This window comes from Osmerus eperlanus, chromosome 4, assembly GCF_963692335.1.
Source record: "Osmerus eperlanus chromosome 4, fOsmEpe2.1, whole genome shotgun sequence".
Lineage (NCBI taxonomy): Eukaryota > Metazoa > Chordata > Actinopteri > Osmeriformes > Osmeridae > Osmerus > Osmerus eperlanus.
Genome location: NC_085021.1, coordinates 11927630 through 11945678, shown reverse-complemented (window position 1 = coordinate 11945678; position 18049 = coordinate 11927630). Strand labels below are relative to the sequence as shown.

Genomic DNA, 18049 nt, shown 5'->3' with positions numbered 1-18049 from the left:
TCCTTTATGCCATGAGAATATTTATGATGACTATGGGACTTTGAACAGCAAGCCCATCTAATGCTTTATTCAACAGGCTTTAGGGTCAACTTTCTCTCCCCCCTTTTCACTCTTATTTGTGTTTGCGCGTGTGTGAATGTCGATTTAGCTCTCAGAGGGCAGATGATTAGATTAGACTCCATGAGCTTGGTTTACACTCATCCGCACTAATGAATAAACAAGTTCAATGAGACAAAGCCCAGCTTGTCTGCGTACGTAGTGAATACCCAAAGGAAGCTGCCTATTAGCCTAGATAGATAGATAGTGTAGTTCTGTCAGTTTGAGCTTAAGTACAGTTATGTGTAAGTTTGTGAATGATTCCCCCGTAGTTGGCTTTCCTACAAACCAACCCTCCACGTGGCCCGGAGTGAGGAGACAGATGGAGATGGTTCAGTTCCTGTCCTAACACGTCTGTTTTCTGTTCAGTCCAAACTACGTTGAGAATTTGAATAAAAATCATTAGGATGGATTGTATGTGAGAGAACTATAAAGAGAGAGAGAAGCAGACGAGTAGAAAAAATTGAAAGCTAGTAGACACCATTTGGGCGAGATGACAGCTGCTGTGCTTTGCATGCACCATTACAACCAGTGTGTATGTGTGTGTGCGTGCGTGCGTGCTCGACTGCATGTGTGTGTGTGACCCTGAATTTAAATTGCATGGTGGTGTGGCTGGGTTAGATGGTTCTGTTATTAGTTTAGTGTCCTCATTACCAGCCTTAGTCACTGACCCACCAAGCTGACACCAAGCTGTACAGGGTCTGGGGAGCGCTAAATGACCAGCTCTGGATAATGAGACCATCAAGCTTTGTTCTTATTCCCTCTGCCTAATGGATCAGCTCTATAGACTGGAAGAATATGGATGGAAGATAGAAAAATGTAATGTGAGAGAGACGGAGATAGAACGCAAATGAGAAAGAGTGAGAGATACAAAGCGACCTGTGTGTCAGTTTACCTCCCTCCATGTGTTGAAGTCAAGGATCTCCACAGCTCAGACTAATCCCTGCTTGCGCCTCTTTTCTCCTGGGGTAAGCCTGCACACACCCCAGGACTTCGACATGCTCCGAGGCCGGCAGGGAACCAATGGGAGAGCAGTATGAGGGGACAGGCAGAAGAGACAGAGAGAATGAAGGGTTCCAGCAGCAGGACACACTCTGAAGGATGCAGGAAGCACAGGGACATATGCAGTCTTCCTGCGTTGTAGAGGAGCGGAGGAGAGAGAGGAGCAGGAGCAGAGGGAGAGACGTATGAAGGAGATACAGAGGATGTACCCGTGCAAAGCAGAGGAAGGAAGGAGGATTGGGCCACTCAAATCTGCCTGGGTGTCTGGGGTTGAAAGACAGATTAAAGGGCTGACTGAGTAATGACAGGACAAAGAAGGGAGAGGGGGAGGGCATAGGAAGAAGAGAGCGAGTAAGGGTAAGGGCCTTGTGGAAGATAAAGGAAAGAGACCAAGGATGTTGGTGGGAAAGAGCTGTGGGCTGTTTGGATGGAGAGAGAGAGAGGAGATTGGGAAAAGGGAGGAGGGGTGGGACGAGGGAAAGAGGGAGTTGAGAAACATTCCCATGGCTCTGACTTTGCTGTTGCCCCAGCTCCTTGACATCGACACACACCGATACCCCCCCCACACACACACACACACACACACACACACACACACACACACATACATACACAAACACACACACTCACATACACAAACACAGTTGCTTGTACTAATTGGCTGAGACTCTTTGATCAGAGAGGGAGGGGGTGGGGCGTAGATGCAGAGCAGTCGTCCAGGGTTCTGGGGGCTCTGTGAGGTCCTGGGGGATGCTGGGGTGCTGGGGGGGGCGTACTAGAGGTGGAGAGTAGCTAGGCTGGGGCAGGGAGGGGAGCTTATCAGTCACAGAGGGTGAATTCTAAGAAGCCCCTGGACTTTTTTAGCATCTCCAGTAATCCCTGATTCAGCTCCGCTGGGGGGACCAAGGACACACACTGATGTGCAGACACACTCACGCACACAAAGAGACTAAGGAGAGAAAAACGTAATGCTCAAGGTCGTGTAGCAGGAGTTAGAGGGGAGAGGAGAGGAGGGAAGAAGAGAGGAGAGGAGAAGTGAAAAACTATGGATAAGTAGACCTAGAGGGAGAGAGAGTTGTGGAGGGAGGGAGGGTAAAGACAGAAATGAAAGATGGAAAAGTAGAAGGGGATGAAAGAAAGCGTAGAACAAAGTGAAGAGAAAGGGGAAAGGGGGCTTGAAGATACTCAGCGAGATACAGAATGATCAATACAGAGGTCCAGAGAGAGTGGAAGGGCTGTGGGGAAAGCAGGGACGAAGGAAGATGGCAGGATGGAATGATAGGTTTAATGGAACGGGGAACAGCATTCCTGAGGAGGATGAGAGGATGGAGAAGAAAAGAATGGAGACACAGGAAGATCATATTGGAAGGAATGCCGTGTCCTTTTTAGCTGCCGGAGTTGAGCCTCGAGGGAAACTGTCTGAACGTGGAGGACGACTGATGTTGGATACAGGGGGCTGTCACTCTACCCCCCTCCCTGCCTCCCCCTGCCTCCTCCCTGCCTCCCCCTGCCTCCTCCCTGCCTCCCCCCTGCCTTCCCCCTGCTTCGCTTACTGTCCCTCCTGCTGCTCATTATTTTACCACCTGTTGTATGCATGCTCTCTCTCTCTCTCTCTCTCTCTCTCTCTCTCTCTAACACAGACACATCTTCTTTCTCCTCCTCCCTCCCTTCACCCTCCTCCTTCATGTGTAATGAATGGGAGAGTGTCTCCTGTTGGACAGAAGTAGATCTCCAGGGGTTGAGGGTGAACACTCCAGCAGAGAGCTGGCCAGAGCAGATAGGCCCTGATTGATGGCCTGGAAGGATAGGAGAGAAGAGGAGAGAGTGAAGGCGGGAGGGAGGTGTGAAAGGATCGGGTGAGATGATGCTCATAATGAAGGCCATTACTCACCGGAGTTCTGAGCCAGTCAAATTACTGATAGGTCAGTTTCAGTAACTCTCCTCTAGTTTCCTCTCCTCTCCTTTCTTCCCTCTTATTGTCTTTCTCTCTCTTCTCTCAATTTTGCTGTGCCCCCCTGTCCTACACCAGTGTGCTGAATCCCTTACCTCAACATGCACAGTGAAGCAATGAGACAGTGAGACACTTCCCTTCCTCACGGGAGACTGGCCATCCAAAAATGAGAAAACACTTCAGCATGATTCTTTACTTAATTATCTGTGAGAACAAGCATTTTCACACCTTCACTAACTCAATCTTCATTAAGGATGGGGAGCATTTTATTTGGGGTTATTAAGAAGGCTCCAGCACATTATTGAGCATGGATTGAAGTATGCACGTAATTAGGGCAACAAGATACATACTACAGCGTAAAGATGGAGTTTTCAATTAAGGCTTACAAAACAAAACATCAAGCCAGTAGGCGTCTAAGAGTGGCTGTGTGTGTATTCGCGTGTTTTTATGTGTATGTGCGTGTCTGTAAGGGTGAGGATATGAGCGTATGGCTGGAAATGTAACATGCATTATATGAATGTGTAATGTGGACAGAGAGTCAGACAGAGAGTGAGTGAGTGGAGATTATTTTGCACAACCACTCTGTCAAAATCCAGATTATATTACTGAATATAATGTATGTCATTGTGTCTGTGTAGCCACACTTCATAGTGGAAGTTAAGGAGACTATCTGTGACTTCTGTTCAATCCTGTCTTTCTTATCATGCCACGCATGTAGAGAGAGAGAGGGGGGGGGGGAGAGAGAGAGAGGAGGAGAGAGAGAGAGAGAGAGAGAGAGAGAGAGAGAGAGAGAGAGAGAGAGAGAGAGAGAGAGAGAGAGAGAGAGAGAGAGAGAGAGAGAGAGAGAGAGAGAGAGAGAGAGAGGAGGAGAGAGAGAGACGCTGTCTTCAGAGACTGGCTCTGTCATATGAATAATCTTTCTCTGGAAGAGGAAATGGGGAGGAAAGACCTCTGGTTCCAACCTTATTAACTGTCCATGACCTCATTAACAAGCCTTATTAACCCACGCCCAGCCCACTGTCAATACTGGGAAAATTGTTGGCAGTGGCCATTTACTTTGCGTGTGTCTGTGTGTGTGTGTGAGAGATGAGGCTGACAAACACTAGGGCAACCGATGCTGCAGTGATCCCAGTCAGAGCTTTTGTTGCTGATTGAAAATGTGAGATGACCTGGAAAATAGAAGGTTCAATACACACACACACACCCAAACATGCACACACACACATACACACACATGCATAGATACACACACACACACTGAAACACGTACACACAAGAAAAGAAGGGCATGTACAATATTGTGACACAATTGAAACACGTACACACAAGGTACAGGTAATCTCAATAGAGTGATACATGTGGGTTCACAGTCTAGTCTCCTAGGAACTACATACAGTACAGCATGTAGTCATGGCTACGAACATCTTGTTGTGAAAAATGTACGTAATGAGAAGCAAACTGTGTAGTCATACAGGGGAGGGAAGTCATTTGACGCTAGTTAGCAGGGAAAAAAGGATGTTTTGGATTTTCCCTGAGAACTTTGACACCTTATGCTGTTCTTTTGGTTTTCTGATGTTTTTAAATGTGTCTGCGTGTATGTGTGAATGTGCACACGTGTTTGCATGTGCATGTGTGTGATTGCATAAACAAAAACTTTTCCACTTTTTCAAGTGGAAAAGTGATTACAGAACAATGTATTTTAAGCAATTTGAAGAAAATGAAAAAGCAACCAATAATCCTGTGTGTGTGTGCGTGTGTGCGTGTGTCTGTGTGTGTGTGCGCTTCAGCTGCGTCCAGGCGAGGCCTTCACTGTGTACCACACCAGTCCTACGCTGTCAAGCCTGTCCAAACCAGTGGTGCTGTGGACCCAGCAGGACGTCTGCAAGTGGCTCAAGAAGCACTGTCCTCACAACTACCTGACCTACGTGGAGGCTTTCTCCCACCATGCCATCACAGGTAACACACACACACAGCATGCCCATAAACAGTCAATGGAGATGTGGATGTAGTTGATGTAACTGCGGTTTTCCTGAAGTTGTTTTAGTCCAGAAGGTAGGAGCAGTACAGGCGCTGAAAGGCTTACTGTTTGAAATCAAATCTCACTCAAATCTCACTCTTATTTTTAGTTTCCTGGTTCCAGAGCTTAGCTTTTTCAACTAGCGAACTTAAAGACGGTTTACATCCAAATCTCCCAAAGAAGATTTAGGTGCATTCATGCTTGGCTAAGAATGAACCCTGTGTGTTTTATGAAAGAAAGGGAAAGCTATGGGAACAGAAATGGTTTACTGTAACCACCACACAAACACACGCACACACATCTACACACACACACACACACACACACACACACACACACACACACGCACACACACATGCACACACACGCACACACACACACACACACACACACCCACACACACTGCCTTAGCCTTGAGAGGGTAGACATATGGAGCAGCTCCTTTCAGAGTCTCTCACAGAGAACAGATTGCTTTTTTTCTGCTGCAGGGTCAGCCACCACTCACTTATTCACTCAGCACCTCGACACACACACATGCCACACACACACACCTGGAGACACAACACACACACCTGGAGACACAACACACGCCCCACACACACACACACCTGGAGACACAATAGACACACACACACACATATATGCCACACATTCTTTGTACGTATCTGTCTGCCTCAGGGTTACAGATAACCCATCAAAAAGGATGTTGCCACTGTAGCAGCAAAAGCAGAACTCCTCTTTTATGTATTCACTCAGCTATCTCCCCTCAACACACACCCAGACAAACACACACACACACACACACACACACACACACGGGACACACACACACACACATTTCTTTATGTATACACCAGCAACATTCTACTGCTATAACAGCTTATAGTATGGCCCTTTGGGGAATGGCCATTGTTATATGGTGAATTGTACACACACTGCTCAGGTGGTAGTATTGGTCTGTATCCACTGGACTGAACTCAGTGTGTTCGTACAGCAAGACAGCCTTCTGAATGTCTGCCATGGTTGGAATGTAGGTAGCTGATACAATATGTACCTTTTTTCAGTGTGTGTGTGTGTGTGGCTACCGTCTGCAGTCCTAGTGCCCTTTCACACCAGAAATAAATTTAAAACATATTCATGAAAGGAGCCATATTCCTCTCAGTCCTCTCTCTGTTGTCTGACTAAAGTGTTGTTATCTTCACGGCCATGACAGTAACAGCTCCAGCCTGCCCTCAGACAGTTGTTAAGAACCAATTAATTTTGTGGGAGAATAGAACATGTCTGTCTCTCCAGAAGAAACAGAACCTTTTGTTTTCTCCTCTTCCATTTTTTTTTCTCATGTTGACAACTCCATTCTGTCTATCTGCAAGCCATTATTGGATGCGACTGTATCAAGTCTGTCAGTGAGGAATTGATTGGAGCTATATTCATCAGCTGGGTCTCGTTTGTTTCCAGGGAGACCAAGGCCAGTAGTTTCTAGGACACACAGTTTCTGGGGGCAGGAAGGAGACACACCAACTGATGCAAAGAGTAGTGGGAATAGGAGATGTGTGTGTGTGTGTGTGTGTGTGTGTGTGTGTGTGTGTGTGTGTGTGTGTGTGTGTGTGTGTGTGTGTGTGTGTGTGCATTGAGGGTGGGGTGAATGTGTGTGTTTTTGTGTGTGTGATAAACCTCAAGCTGATATGATTCAAAACACAAAAGTTACTCTCTACTCTGCTCTTTAAACTTTGTGGTCTTTCATTGTATTGACTTGATAAGGATGTGTCTGTGTGTCTCATGAGAGAGAGAAACAGAAAGATAGAAATGTTAAAAGCCCCTGGGCATGGAGATAAAGGACTGTAGATCAGAGGGGAATCCAATCCCTTCCACAGACAAACAGCAGGAACAATGTCTTGGAAATACAGCACATGCTCACACACTCATGGGTACGTATGCACGCATACATCCATTAAGAGAGGTAACCTTGCTGTTTGTTGAAGCATTGTCTCTTTGAAGTAGCCAGGAGGCCAACTTTGATATCTTCCTTTGTGGTAGCTGCATGGGGAAACTCAGCCTCAGTGGAGGTGGAGTGTCCACCTTCTGTCAGAATGTAGGTCAATTTCCTCTCCTTTCCTCTCCTCTCCTCCTCTCCTCTCCTCTCCTCTCCTCTCTTCTCTTCCATTCCCCTCCTCTCCTCCTTTCCTCTCCTCCTCTACTTTCATCCTCTTTTCTTCTCTCTTCTGCTCTGCTCTCCTCTCTCCCTCTCTTCTCCTGTCCTATCCCATCCTGGGCTGTCTTGTAGTCTATTCTATAGAATAACGTAATAGAACTGAGGCAACTAATCCATGTTAATAATAGTACAATATAATCCTAGTTTGTTACACAAAGCTGTATCCTGACATAATGAGATTTGTATGCATCATACAAAAATGACTTAACACAATACAGGTAAGAAGAAGCAGAAGACAGAAAATATCAGAAGAATGGAAGGGGAGGACTTCACTGCCCAGTGGCCCACAGGCAGACATAAGAGTAGGAATCAGGACACAGGAATCAGTTCTACCTTTCTATATTCTCCTTGATAAAAGATCACTGCTGACACTTTATTAAGGACATTTATATTTCATAGTCAGAGAGGAGGGGGGAGCGGTTAGGATGGCTATCAATTCCTCGTCCCCTCTCTCCTTTCTTCACCCCCTCCCTTCACCTCTCCCCTCCCTTCCTCCCCTCCCCTCTCCTCTCCTCTGCCACAGTAATATGTATTACTAACATGGCTACATGTCTGGCATTAAACAGCTACAGAATATGACAAGGAATAACAAGCACGGGTTAAATGTCTTCCCCAATGTGTGTGTCTGCATGTTTGTGTGTGTTTGAACAGATTTGTCCATGTTCACTGAGGGGAAATGAGAATGGATGGATTGATTTGGAAAGGGAACAGCATGAGTAATGAGTCTAATTATGATTCGGACCTCACACAGGGCTGCTGCAGGTATGATAGATTCACCATTGAAGGACAAATCCCTTGCCCTGCTGTGTGTGTGTGTGAGTGTGTGTGCACATGATAAACCATGATGTTTAGATCCTGGGTAATGGCATGATAAATGTGTAGTGAAATAACCCTTTGTAAAGCTGAGCTGGAGAGATGCTTATTGTACTAATGTGTTCACTGTTATTAACTAGGTAAACCCAGCATGAAAATATACTATTGACATTCAGATGCATATTAGAAGGCCTAAAGACAGCCCCCCCCCCCCCCTCACGCTCCTCCCTCCACACAGTAGCACTGCCAGAACACAGCTGAAAATGGTTCCTCAGATGGTTTTGTTTCGAACTTTCCTCTAGCGTGTCAGGTCTCCTAACATCAGCCCCCTCTCTCTCTCCCCCTCCCTCCCTCGCCTGCCCAGGGCGTGCGCTGCTGCGTCTCAACGGGGAGAAGCTGCAGAGGATGGGCATCGTCCAGGAGACGCTCAGACAAGAAGTCCTCCAGCAGGTCCTCCAGCTTCAAGTTCGAGAGGAGGTCCGGAACCTTCAGCTGCTCAGCAGAGGTCAGGCCTGTGGCTGTGTGTGTGGCTGTGTGTGTGGCTATGTGTGTGGCTGTGTGTGTGGCTGTGTGTGTGGCTGTGTGTGTGCTGTAGTGTTGAGGTGTAGTGTTGAGGTGTAGTGTTGAGGTGTAGGCTTGTGTTCAGATTTAGCACGTTTCCTCAGGCTGAGCAATGTGTTACTTAAACACAGTTATCAATAACCTGATCCAGCCAATGAGTTCTGACAGGCTGGGTGAACAGGACAGACAGATGGCCTCTCGACAGATCGCCTCCTGGAACTAATGTTGCCTTTACGTGCGTCCCCCACCAGATATGGTTGGAAGTCCCAATGCCAGTCTGAGTGTGTGCTTGGTGCCCCTCACTCAAGAGAGACTATGGAAATTAAAATGCTGTGTAGGACACTTTTATTAATAGAGTGAAGCAAATGTAATTTACCAGTTCAACAGGCCTTGACTCTGAGCTATATGAGATAGCTAATTGGGTGCCCTCGCAAAACACCTGAGGTTCTGCTAGGTGAGGGTGAGAGATGGGGTGTGTGTGTGTAAGGAGACGTTGCAAGTCTGTAGGCAACATGATGAGCTGGTGGCAAACGACCAAAGCATTGCCCCCATAGCAAAATGCTGTTTCCGACTTGGTAATTCAGTGCTCTTGCATTCTCTCAAAAGCATGTTGGCAAGTTATGTCAAAACATTTATTAATATCCGAAAACAATCTTCAAATGAACATTGTCTTCTTCTTGTCAAGCTTTGCAATAATATTGTAAAGGAAATAAAAATTGTGCTTATAGTCCATACCAGAGGTACTAGCCTGTATCTCCAAACTCTGTGGTAAATGAACCTGTGTTTGCAGCTCAGGTATTATTGAGACCCCAGATGAAGATACAATGATCGATAAATCTTGATGCAGAAATCCATGAGGAATAATGAGATAATAATGATCTCTATGTTGGTGAACTTTGGTTCCAGCCTTGTGAATTTAGTTTGTCTTAATATCTGCTCAGTTATTTTCACACAACAACTGTTTGTACCGTAGGGGACCTGATTGGTTATATGGACCAGACAAATCACCTAAACGTTCCACCCACGAGGTGGAGCCGGTCTCAGATCAATTGCGTGAGCAAGATGCTTATTTAAGTTTTGCCTGGAGTGTTAGACGATATCCCAGATTCCACATTTTCAGTCCTTGTCTCTCTCATATCTGCTTCTGCCAGCCATGCCCTAAACCACAAGCTCTCAGTACCATGTCATTGTTCTAACATGCCAGACCTCAAACTGAGATTGAAGCCCTGTAGGCTGTCATACCTGATTCATCTTCTAGAACTGAACACAGTATTAAATATCGATCAGTCACTAACTCCAGAGTAAGCCAGGTGAGCAAGAGTAGTCGTATGATGGTGTGCTGTTAAAGTGGTCTGAACTGCGAATGAGGTCACTTTCACTAAAAGTCACTTTCAGATCCTCTAGAATCTCGAGAATTTCTAGAAGTTCACCTGATATGCCCTGAAGTGTTTTCTCAAGACTCTTTTTTTCCCATCCCCCTCCCTCCTCCTTTTCCCTCTCATCTCCTCTTTTCTTTTTCTTTACATCTCTTATTTTCTACCTTCATCACTGTGTTGCTTCTCTCTGTAATCAGCCCCCTTCACCTGCGTGTCTCTTCTATATGTGGGCATGCTGTTTCCAATGCTGACTGATGAGATTGAATGATGTGTGATGGACCTGGAAGCAGTGTGTGTGTGTGTCACCCAAGGGTGGAGGCATTGTGGGTCGATAAGAATGAGGAGATTGAGGAAAAATGGGTAAGGGTATGACATGAATTACTGTAGCAGTTGGAAGCATAGAGAGAGAGGGGAGAGAGAGGAGAGTTGTGGAGAGGGGTCAGGGTGATGATGGGATATGACATGCAAGGCAGGGCAGAAATATATATCAAACATAGGGGGCAGAGACTACTGTATAGAACCACTCGGATGTGGTGATGAGGATTGTGGGAGAGGTGGAGATTGTGAGGGGGGAGGTAGGTAGAGTGTAGGCTGTTGTGCATGGTATGTCCTCAGTAATGGAGCTTGCAACCAGCCCTTACATGGAGGTGTAGTTGAGGGGAGAGAGAGGACCAGCTGCCTGCCTCAGTGCAGTCCCCTGGCCCTGCACTCTGCTCCTCTGTAATCTGGCTCTTGGATCCTCACTAGCTCACAGCTCAATACTTGAGATTCACAGCAAACTCAAAACCCTATTACTTCAGTTGCAAACGATTTCCAAAAATGCTCCCCACACAATCACAGGCAGAGATAATGAGAAAGAATATCTGGTAAATAAAAATTGAGTTGTGTGTGTCTGTGTGGGTAATTTGTGTGAGTGTATGTGTATGTGTGTCATGCAGCCAGTTTTTGAATGTGTTCAGTGGCTTTGTTAAGGCCTTACAAAGCAGCTCCATTGTTCTGCATGGCAGTGCCTGGGTCTTTGTTGTACTTGCGTGCCACTGTCTGAAAGTCACTTTTCCATGGGTGCATATTTACTTAGCGCAAACCTGTGTGCTAACATATATTGATCACTCTCCTTTCAAAGCTCTCCAAGACTCTCCGCAGGACACATCTCCTGGCATTCATCTCCTAAAAAAATAATAGACTACAGTATGCATGGATGGCAGCACTGTATCTTTATGAATTCATAACCTCTTGGCAGATCTCATAGAATCATGTGTGTGTGTGCTTGTGTGTCTGGGATAGGAGTAATACAGTAACAGCAGCAGTAGCAACCAGTAACACAGTTACAGTAGTAACAGCAGTAACACAGTAACACATCAACAACAGTAACACAGTAACAGAGTAACACAATAACACAGTAACAGCAGTAACACAGTAACACAGTAACACAGTAACACAGTAACAACAGTAACACAGTAACAGCAGTAACACAGTAACACAGTAACAGCAGTAACACCGTAACAGCAGTAACAGCAATAACACTGTAACAGCACTAACACAGTTACAGCAGTAACACAGTAACAGCAGTAACAGCAGTAACAGCAGTAGCAGCAGTAACAGCAGTAACACAGTAACAGCAGTAACACAGTAACAGCAGTAACAGCAGTAACACAGTAACAGCAGTAACCCAGTAACAGCAGTAACAGCAGTAACACAGTAACACAGTAACACAGTAACAGCAGTATCACAGTAACAACAGTAACACAGTAACAGCAGTAACACAGTAACAGCAGTAACCCAGTAACAGCAGTAACAGCAGTAACACAGTAACACAGTAACAGCAGTATCACAGTAACAACAGTAACACAGTAACAGCAGTAACAGCAGTAACACAGTAACAGCAGTAACAGCAGTAACATCAGTAACAGCAGTAGCAGCAGTAACAGCAGTAACACAGTAACAGAAGTAACACAGTAACAGCAGTAACACAGTAACAGCAGTAACAGCAGTAACACAGTAACAGCAGTAACAGCAGTCACACAGTAACAGCAGTAACACAGTAACACAGTAACAGCAGTAACACAGTAACAGCAGTACCAGAAATAAAACAGTAACAGCAGTAACACAGTAACAGCAGTAACAGCAGTAACAGCAGTAACAGCAGTAACACAGTAACACAATAACAGCAGTAACAGCAGTAACACTGTAACAGCAGTAACAGCTGTAACACAGTAACATCAGTAACAGCAGTAACACAGTAACACAGTAACAGCAGTAACACAATAACAGCAGTAACAGCCGTAACACTGTAACAGCAGTAACAGCAGTAACAGCAGTAACACAGTAACAGCAGTAACAGCAGTAACACAGTAACACAGTAACACAGTAACACAGTAACACAGTAACAGCAGTGACAGCAGTAACACAGTAACACAGTAACAGCAGTAACAACAGTAACAGCAGTAACAGCAGTAACACAGTAACGGCAGTAACACAGTAACAGCAGTTACACAGTAACACAGTGACACAGTAACAGCAGTAACACAGTGTAGCGGTAACAGAGGTAACACAGTAACACAGTAACACCTGGCTTGGCCACATGGGAGCAGTGTACTCCTACCTAGCCTCGGCATGTTAGTGTCTCTTTGTTTGTTTATTCTCTCTATGGTAAACTGTCTGTCCCTCCTCGGAACGTCTTCTTTCCTAGGCTTTGTGTGTATGTGTGTGTGTGTGTGTTGCCATCTGGCTGGTCTCAAAGTCTCAGTGGTAATTAGCGGAGAACCAGAATGACGTCGATCCCCCCCCCCCCCCCACCTCTCCAAAACCGTTGTCAGCAACACCTCAGTTGCTGTGGGAGCGCTCACCAGGGTAACCTTGTCGTTGGGAGCGTTGTTTTGATGCTCTGTGCCCTTGAGGAGCCCCTTAGAGTCACACGCAGGGCTCTGTCTACTCACTGAACTGTGCTTAATAGATGAATGGGCTCAACCATGGAGTGTGGGAGGCACACGAAAGAAGAATATTACATTCTTCTTCAACACAGGTATACCTTCACACCTCTTCCCCAACCCTAATCACCCCCCCCCCCTTTCTCCCTTTCTCCTCTAAGCTATAAGATCCACATAGGCTCTATGGTAAACACAGTGAACCCATCTTCTAAAGATCAGCAGGTAGACAGACGCTGTCTCCACCAGCCAGTCATGTTAAACATGTCTGATGTCTGTGTCTAAGGAGACAGGTGGCTCCTCATCTCGATCCACCAGGGGAGTCAGACTCAGACTTGAAATGCCAGACGTCTGCCCCCCTCTCCCTTGCTTTCCATTAATCTGAAACTCAGAAAGCCTGCTGCCCATAGTCACCTGGAGGCACCTCAGGCTGAGACAACTGCGAGTTGTCAAGGAAACCAACTGGGCACATCTGTTGTCTCCAGAAATAGAGAGGCAGGCCAAAGGAAGAGTGATAACTAAGATATGATGCCGTACATCCGTCTGTCTGCCTGCCTGTCTGTCTGTTTGTCTCCCTGTCTGCCTGTCTGCCTGTCCGTCTGCCTGTCTGCAAGTCTGTCTGTCTGTTGATCTGGCTGTCTGTGGATCTGGCTGTCGGTCGGACTGTGCTGTCTGACTAGAGACTAGCAGGCTCACATAGGAAAGTGTGCATCTGAGTTATGATCCCATCTGCCTCCCCTTCACATAAATCCTGACAGGAGATGGTTGAACATCTGGCCCATCCATCTCTCTCTCCCTCCCTGACCACCCGATTCTATACACTTCCTGTCTCTCTAATGTCACGCAGGCCATATATCCCCAAAAGTTTCTTACTTTCAAATGTTATGCTTGAGAATATGCCCACTGTGAGTCTGAGTGCTTTGCTTTTTCCTTTACTTCACTAATGGTTTCACCATCTACAGTCTCTATACGGGTATGTAAATAAACTCCTATTGTAGAGGGCACAACAACGATATCTTATTGAGGTCAGTAAAAGGCTATGAACTCAGGATTCATGTATTAGAAAGGTCCTCAAAGACTGGATGTAAGTCTTAGGATGGGAAGGATTGGCAGGGGTTCAAGTGGCAGGGGTCCTGGATGAAACAGAGTTGTGTGCGTGTGTGCATGTGTGTGTGTGTGTCTGTTGTGTGTGGACAAGGCCATGGAGTGAGCGATAACTAATTATGTTGTCTATTTAATAATGCATACCCCTCTGACCTTTTTCTCTCTTTTCTGCAGCCTCCTTTGGAAACTTCTCTTAACTCGTCCCTCCATCCATCTGGCAGTCGTCTCTCCTCCTCTTCTGGCACGGCCCTTCTCCAGTAGCAGCAGGAGGACCTGCGTTCTGCAGATATGCCGGGGCAGAATCCTCTGAAAGGAGAAGAGAAGGGCCTATAAACTAGAGACTGGAGGATCTCCAGTCACCCTGGTCAAGCTGAGGAACTGAGCCCCCGTGAGAAAGACTAAGACTGAGACAATCCCCTGCTCAACACTAGGGCACACACTGTAACATAGAGAGAAGTTATGAGATTCACAGCTCCCCATGATTCAATCGCCACCACTTTATTGGCCTGACGCTTGGATGTTCAATCAGAACTTGAAGATTATGGCTCCATTGTGTGTCTTGTTGTTCTTGTTGGAAGTAAGGGCCGTGCTGACATTGATGTGAGAAGGGATGAGTGGAGATTCCTCGGTAGTGTCATGCTAGGTACCATTTCTGCTCACAACAACAGGGTTCCACCTCGTAGCTGCTTCAGGGCTCCGTCACAGTCTGTTTAATTCCTAGTCATCATTTGATCATATCCATACCTTTGAACACTTCCACACAGAATACTTCCATACTGAGTTCCGTAAAGTTTTGTGGTCTGAAAACAGGTCTAGAGTGAACGGCTCCTAATAGTTTTTGCTTAGGAAGTAAGTATCACAGCAAGGTAGAGATGAAGGAAATTGAATCGATCCTCACTGTTGTTACATGTCTGAATGTGTCCTCATTATGCTACTGATGATGGACATGCTAAATTCCTCCCTCATACTTCACAATGTATTTTCTCCTCTCAGGATTTTCTTTTGGGAATATATATAGTTTTGATAGATTTACAGTTACACACAGCATACAGTTCATGTTGTCATGCACTCTAATCCCCAAAGCACACTCTTATCTTTTACATTTATATTTTGGAACTGTGTCCTAGTGTGCAGAATGCTATTGCCCCATATGCTCTTTTTGTACTGTACATGAAAAATGTCACTGCTGAGTCTGACCGACATATATTTGAACGTAGGAGAGTGATGAAACTGTAGGCCTATGTAGATACCATGTCCTTTTACCTTTAGTATTTTACATATTAAATGAATTTGGTAGACATGCTGACATTGAGATTATATGTGTTTGTTTGTTTGTGTCCTCTGTGTCTGATAAAGCAATAATCTAACCCTAGTTGACTGGGAGATTAAAATATTCCCTTAAGAATTTCTAGAATCAGGACTTTCCAAGGCATGAAGTTGCAGTATTTATGCGTACTGTCTGTGTCTGTATGGTTCAGTAGCTGGTTCAGTAGAGTTAGATGTTTAGGAGGCATATTCTTCAACCCTTATCGAAATGTGCTGTCCTGCTTACACATATAATGGACAACTGGAGTCATAAGGACTAGCACTTACACTGGGTCAGAAAGGCAATGTTACATGACGTCAGACATTTAATTCATTTAGCAGATGCTTTTATTCAAAGCCTCATACAAATAGTGCATTTAGAAAGTACAGCAGAAGATCAAGAAGGGCATAGATATACAGTATTTTGGTTGTTAGAGTCAAGGAACAACCTGTATTGAAGTTGAGACTGTGCTAGCTGTGGGGGATTTGGAGCAAAACATTGATAGATAAACATGTTGTAGCAAATGTTCCTGCTCCCCTGAGGAGAACAATCCAACCGCCTACTCCTGGTTGACACTGTGAATCCCAGCGCACAGACAACCCAACCAGATATGAGATTTGCAGCATGACAGTGAGTCCTCAACCTAAATCCTTTGATCAAGCAAGCAACACACAGTACCATGTGAATTTTGTTCCTACAAATGATGTTTGCATTGAAAGAATGATCCTTCACATTGATTCAGCTAAATTAACACCATCTCTCCAACAGACCCTTCTTCCGTCTTGCCTTCCTCCCTCCATTCACTGAAAAAGAGTTTTTGGAGGATGAATGGAATATGTAGTACTGTTAGTTGGAATGAACACTGTGTTTTCCTGTCTTTTGACTAAACTGTAGATGAACCAACCTGCATTTTTTGTTTACTCAGTCAGATGATGATGATAATGGATGTATTGTTTGTTTTGAATATGTTATGCAAATATGTTATGTTAGTTTTAAGAATATTTACTTATTGTTGTACAGATATAAATAACTATGGAATATGAATAAACTTGTGATACATAAAATGACATGGATGTGTCAGGCATGTTCCTACTGTTGTGGTAACACCAGTGACACCATTAAAGTGCATACCAAGTGCATCCTCACACACCAAAAAACACACTCATTTTCTATTCCTGTTTCTTCCTGCCACCACAGCTGTGATAGAGGTAGAAGGTTTAGTAGGTGAGCTGGTCTGCTAGTATATTCAAGCTCTGCCCTCAGTGAGCCCTGACACACACAGCGTTGGACTGAAGCAAAACCGTTTCACCCCAGTAGCCACCTCTAATCACAAAAGCACACCGTGTTTTTGTTTTGCTTTTTTATTTCATTCATTCTTTCTTTCTTTCTTTCTTTCTTCAATTACTAATTCCTTTCTTAACAGGATCTTCACTTCATTATTCCCATAAGCACCCCTCTGTTGCACTAGGGGATAAAAAATGACATGTATCATGCATCTATGGTGATGGAAAAAGAAAATTGCATAAAGGTTGTCTAGAAACAAGGGAAGGAGATAGAGCGAGGGTTGAGGGAGAGAACAGAGGGAGAGATAAGAGGAGAATGTCACACATTACCCAGGCTTGGTCTGTCTGCCAGCTTGCACCTGCGCCCTGACCTGTCACTCACAGCCTCTGAGTCACAGCTCTGGGCGTGTGAATACCAAACAGGCTTGTTGACACCCTGGGAGCCAATTACAGGGAGTCGCCAAGCGTTCCACCTGTAATCACATGGAGATGCTTCCATGGTAAACAGATCTGGTCAACAGGCCGTTACTCTCCTATTATCACTGGAGCATTTCTCTATTGAGCAGATGGTTAAAGACTGTGGTTTATACTAATTAGGGGGAATCATTTTAATCAAGGTTTTCTGTCTTTCTTTCTTTTTATCTTTCATGCTCTCTTTCAATCCCAGGCAAAAAGTTGTACTAGTTTGGAGGCCTCAGGAATAGCACATATCCATATCTCTTTCTCTTCTTTTCTTTGCCTCACATTCCCCTGCTTAGAGATCAGACCAATTCACCTGCCAGTGTTCACCATCCATTTAACAAGCTTCTGCCTCCTCAGCATAGAGGGCTGTGCACATCGCTGGCTCCATAAAACCATTAATACCCTGTCAAACAGGAAGGTGCTAGAACCATTCATTAGGACACGCCAACCAGGAGACTTGTGGGAGATGGATCAGTACTTCAGGTGTGACAGTGTCTCTGCAGGGGACTGGCAGGTGTCAGAAGGTAAAGCTGTCATTCAAACAATTCAGTCCACAGGATAATGCATAATGAATCCTCCCGTGAGCTTTCACAATGAGATGGGACCTTTATCATAACAGTTTGAGGACAGCTGCCAACAAGGCCATGAGACCATGTCATACCACAGTCATGTGATGGTATGATCTGATTGTATTTCAGTTCCAGGGAACACCTGGCATAAGAGCCAGTGGGACAACAGCACACTCCAGTGGCTAAGTAAGACCAGCGCCTGCACACTGGGTTTGGCACAGAGTAATGAGGAATCTGGAAGTCATTGTCATTCCTTTGCAATTACAGCAAGCATTCAGCATTGACCAATCAATCTATCATTATATTAGTCAATCAGAAAGAACACCACACAGTGGTGTTTAAACTGGAATCGTTTTGGCAAACGTTCATCTTTATG

The 18049-nt window shown here is 45.2% G+C and overlaps 1 protein-coding gene across 3 annotated transcripts in view; it reads left to right on the top strand.

The window, feature by feature from the left end:
• samd10b (sterile alpha motif domain containing 10b) overlaps window positions 1-16445 on the top strand; it is a 34757-nt gene extending 18312 nt beyond the window's left edge. For 2 of the 3 annotated variants that reach the window (XM_062459062.1, XM_062459060.1), the window contains exons 3-5: window positions 4837-5005; window positions 8453-8553; window positions 14228-16445. In XM_062459062.1, the coding sequence (XP_062315046.1) occupies window positions 4837-5005; window positions 8453-8553; window positions 14228-14314 (357 nt within the window). In that variant the 3' untranslated portion in view covers window positions 14315-16445. Of the gene's footprint in view, window positions 1-4836; window positions 5006-8452; window positions 8594-14227 lie in introns of all 3 variants that reach the window. The other variant, XM_062459061.1, reaches the window with a different exon arrangement.
• The last annotated feature ends 1604 nt before the right edge of the window (window positions 16446-18049 follow it).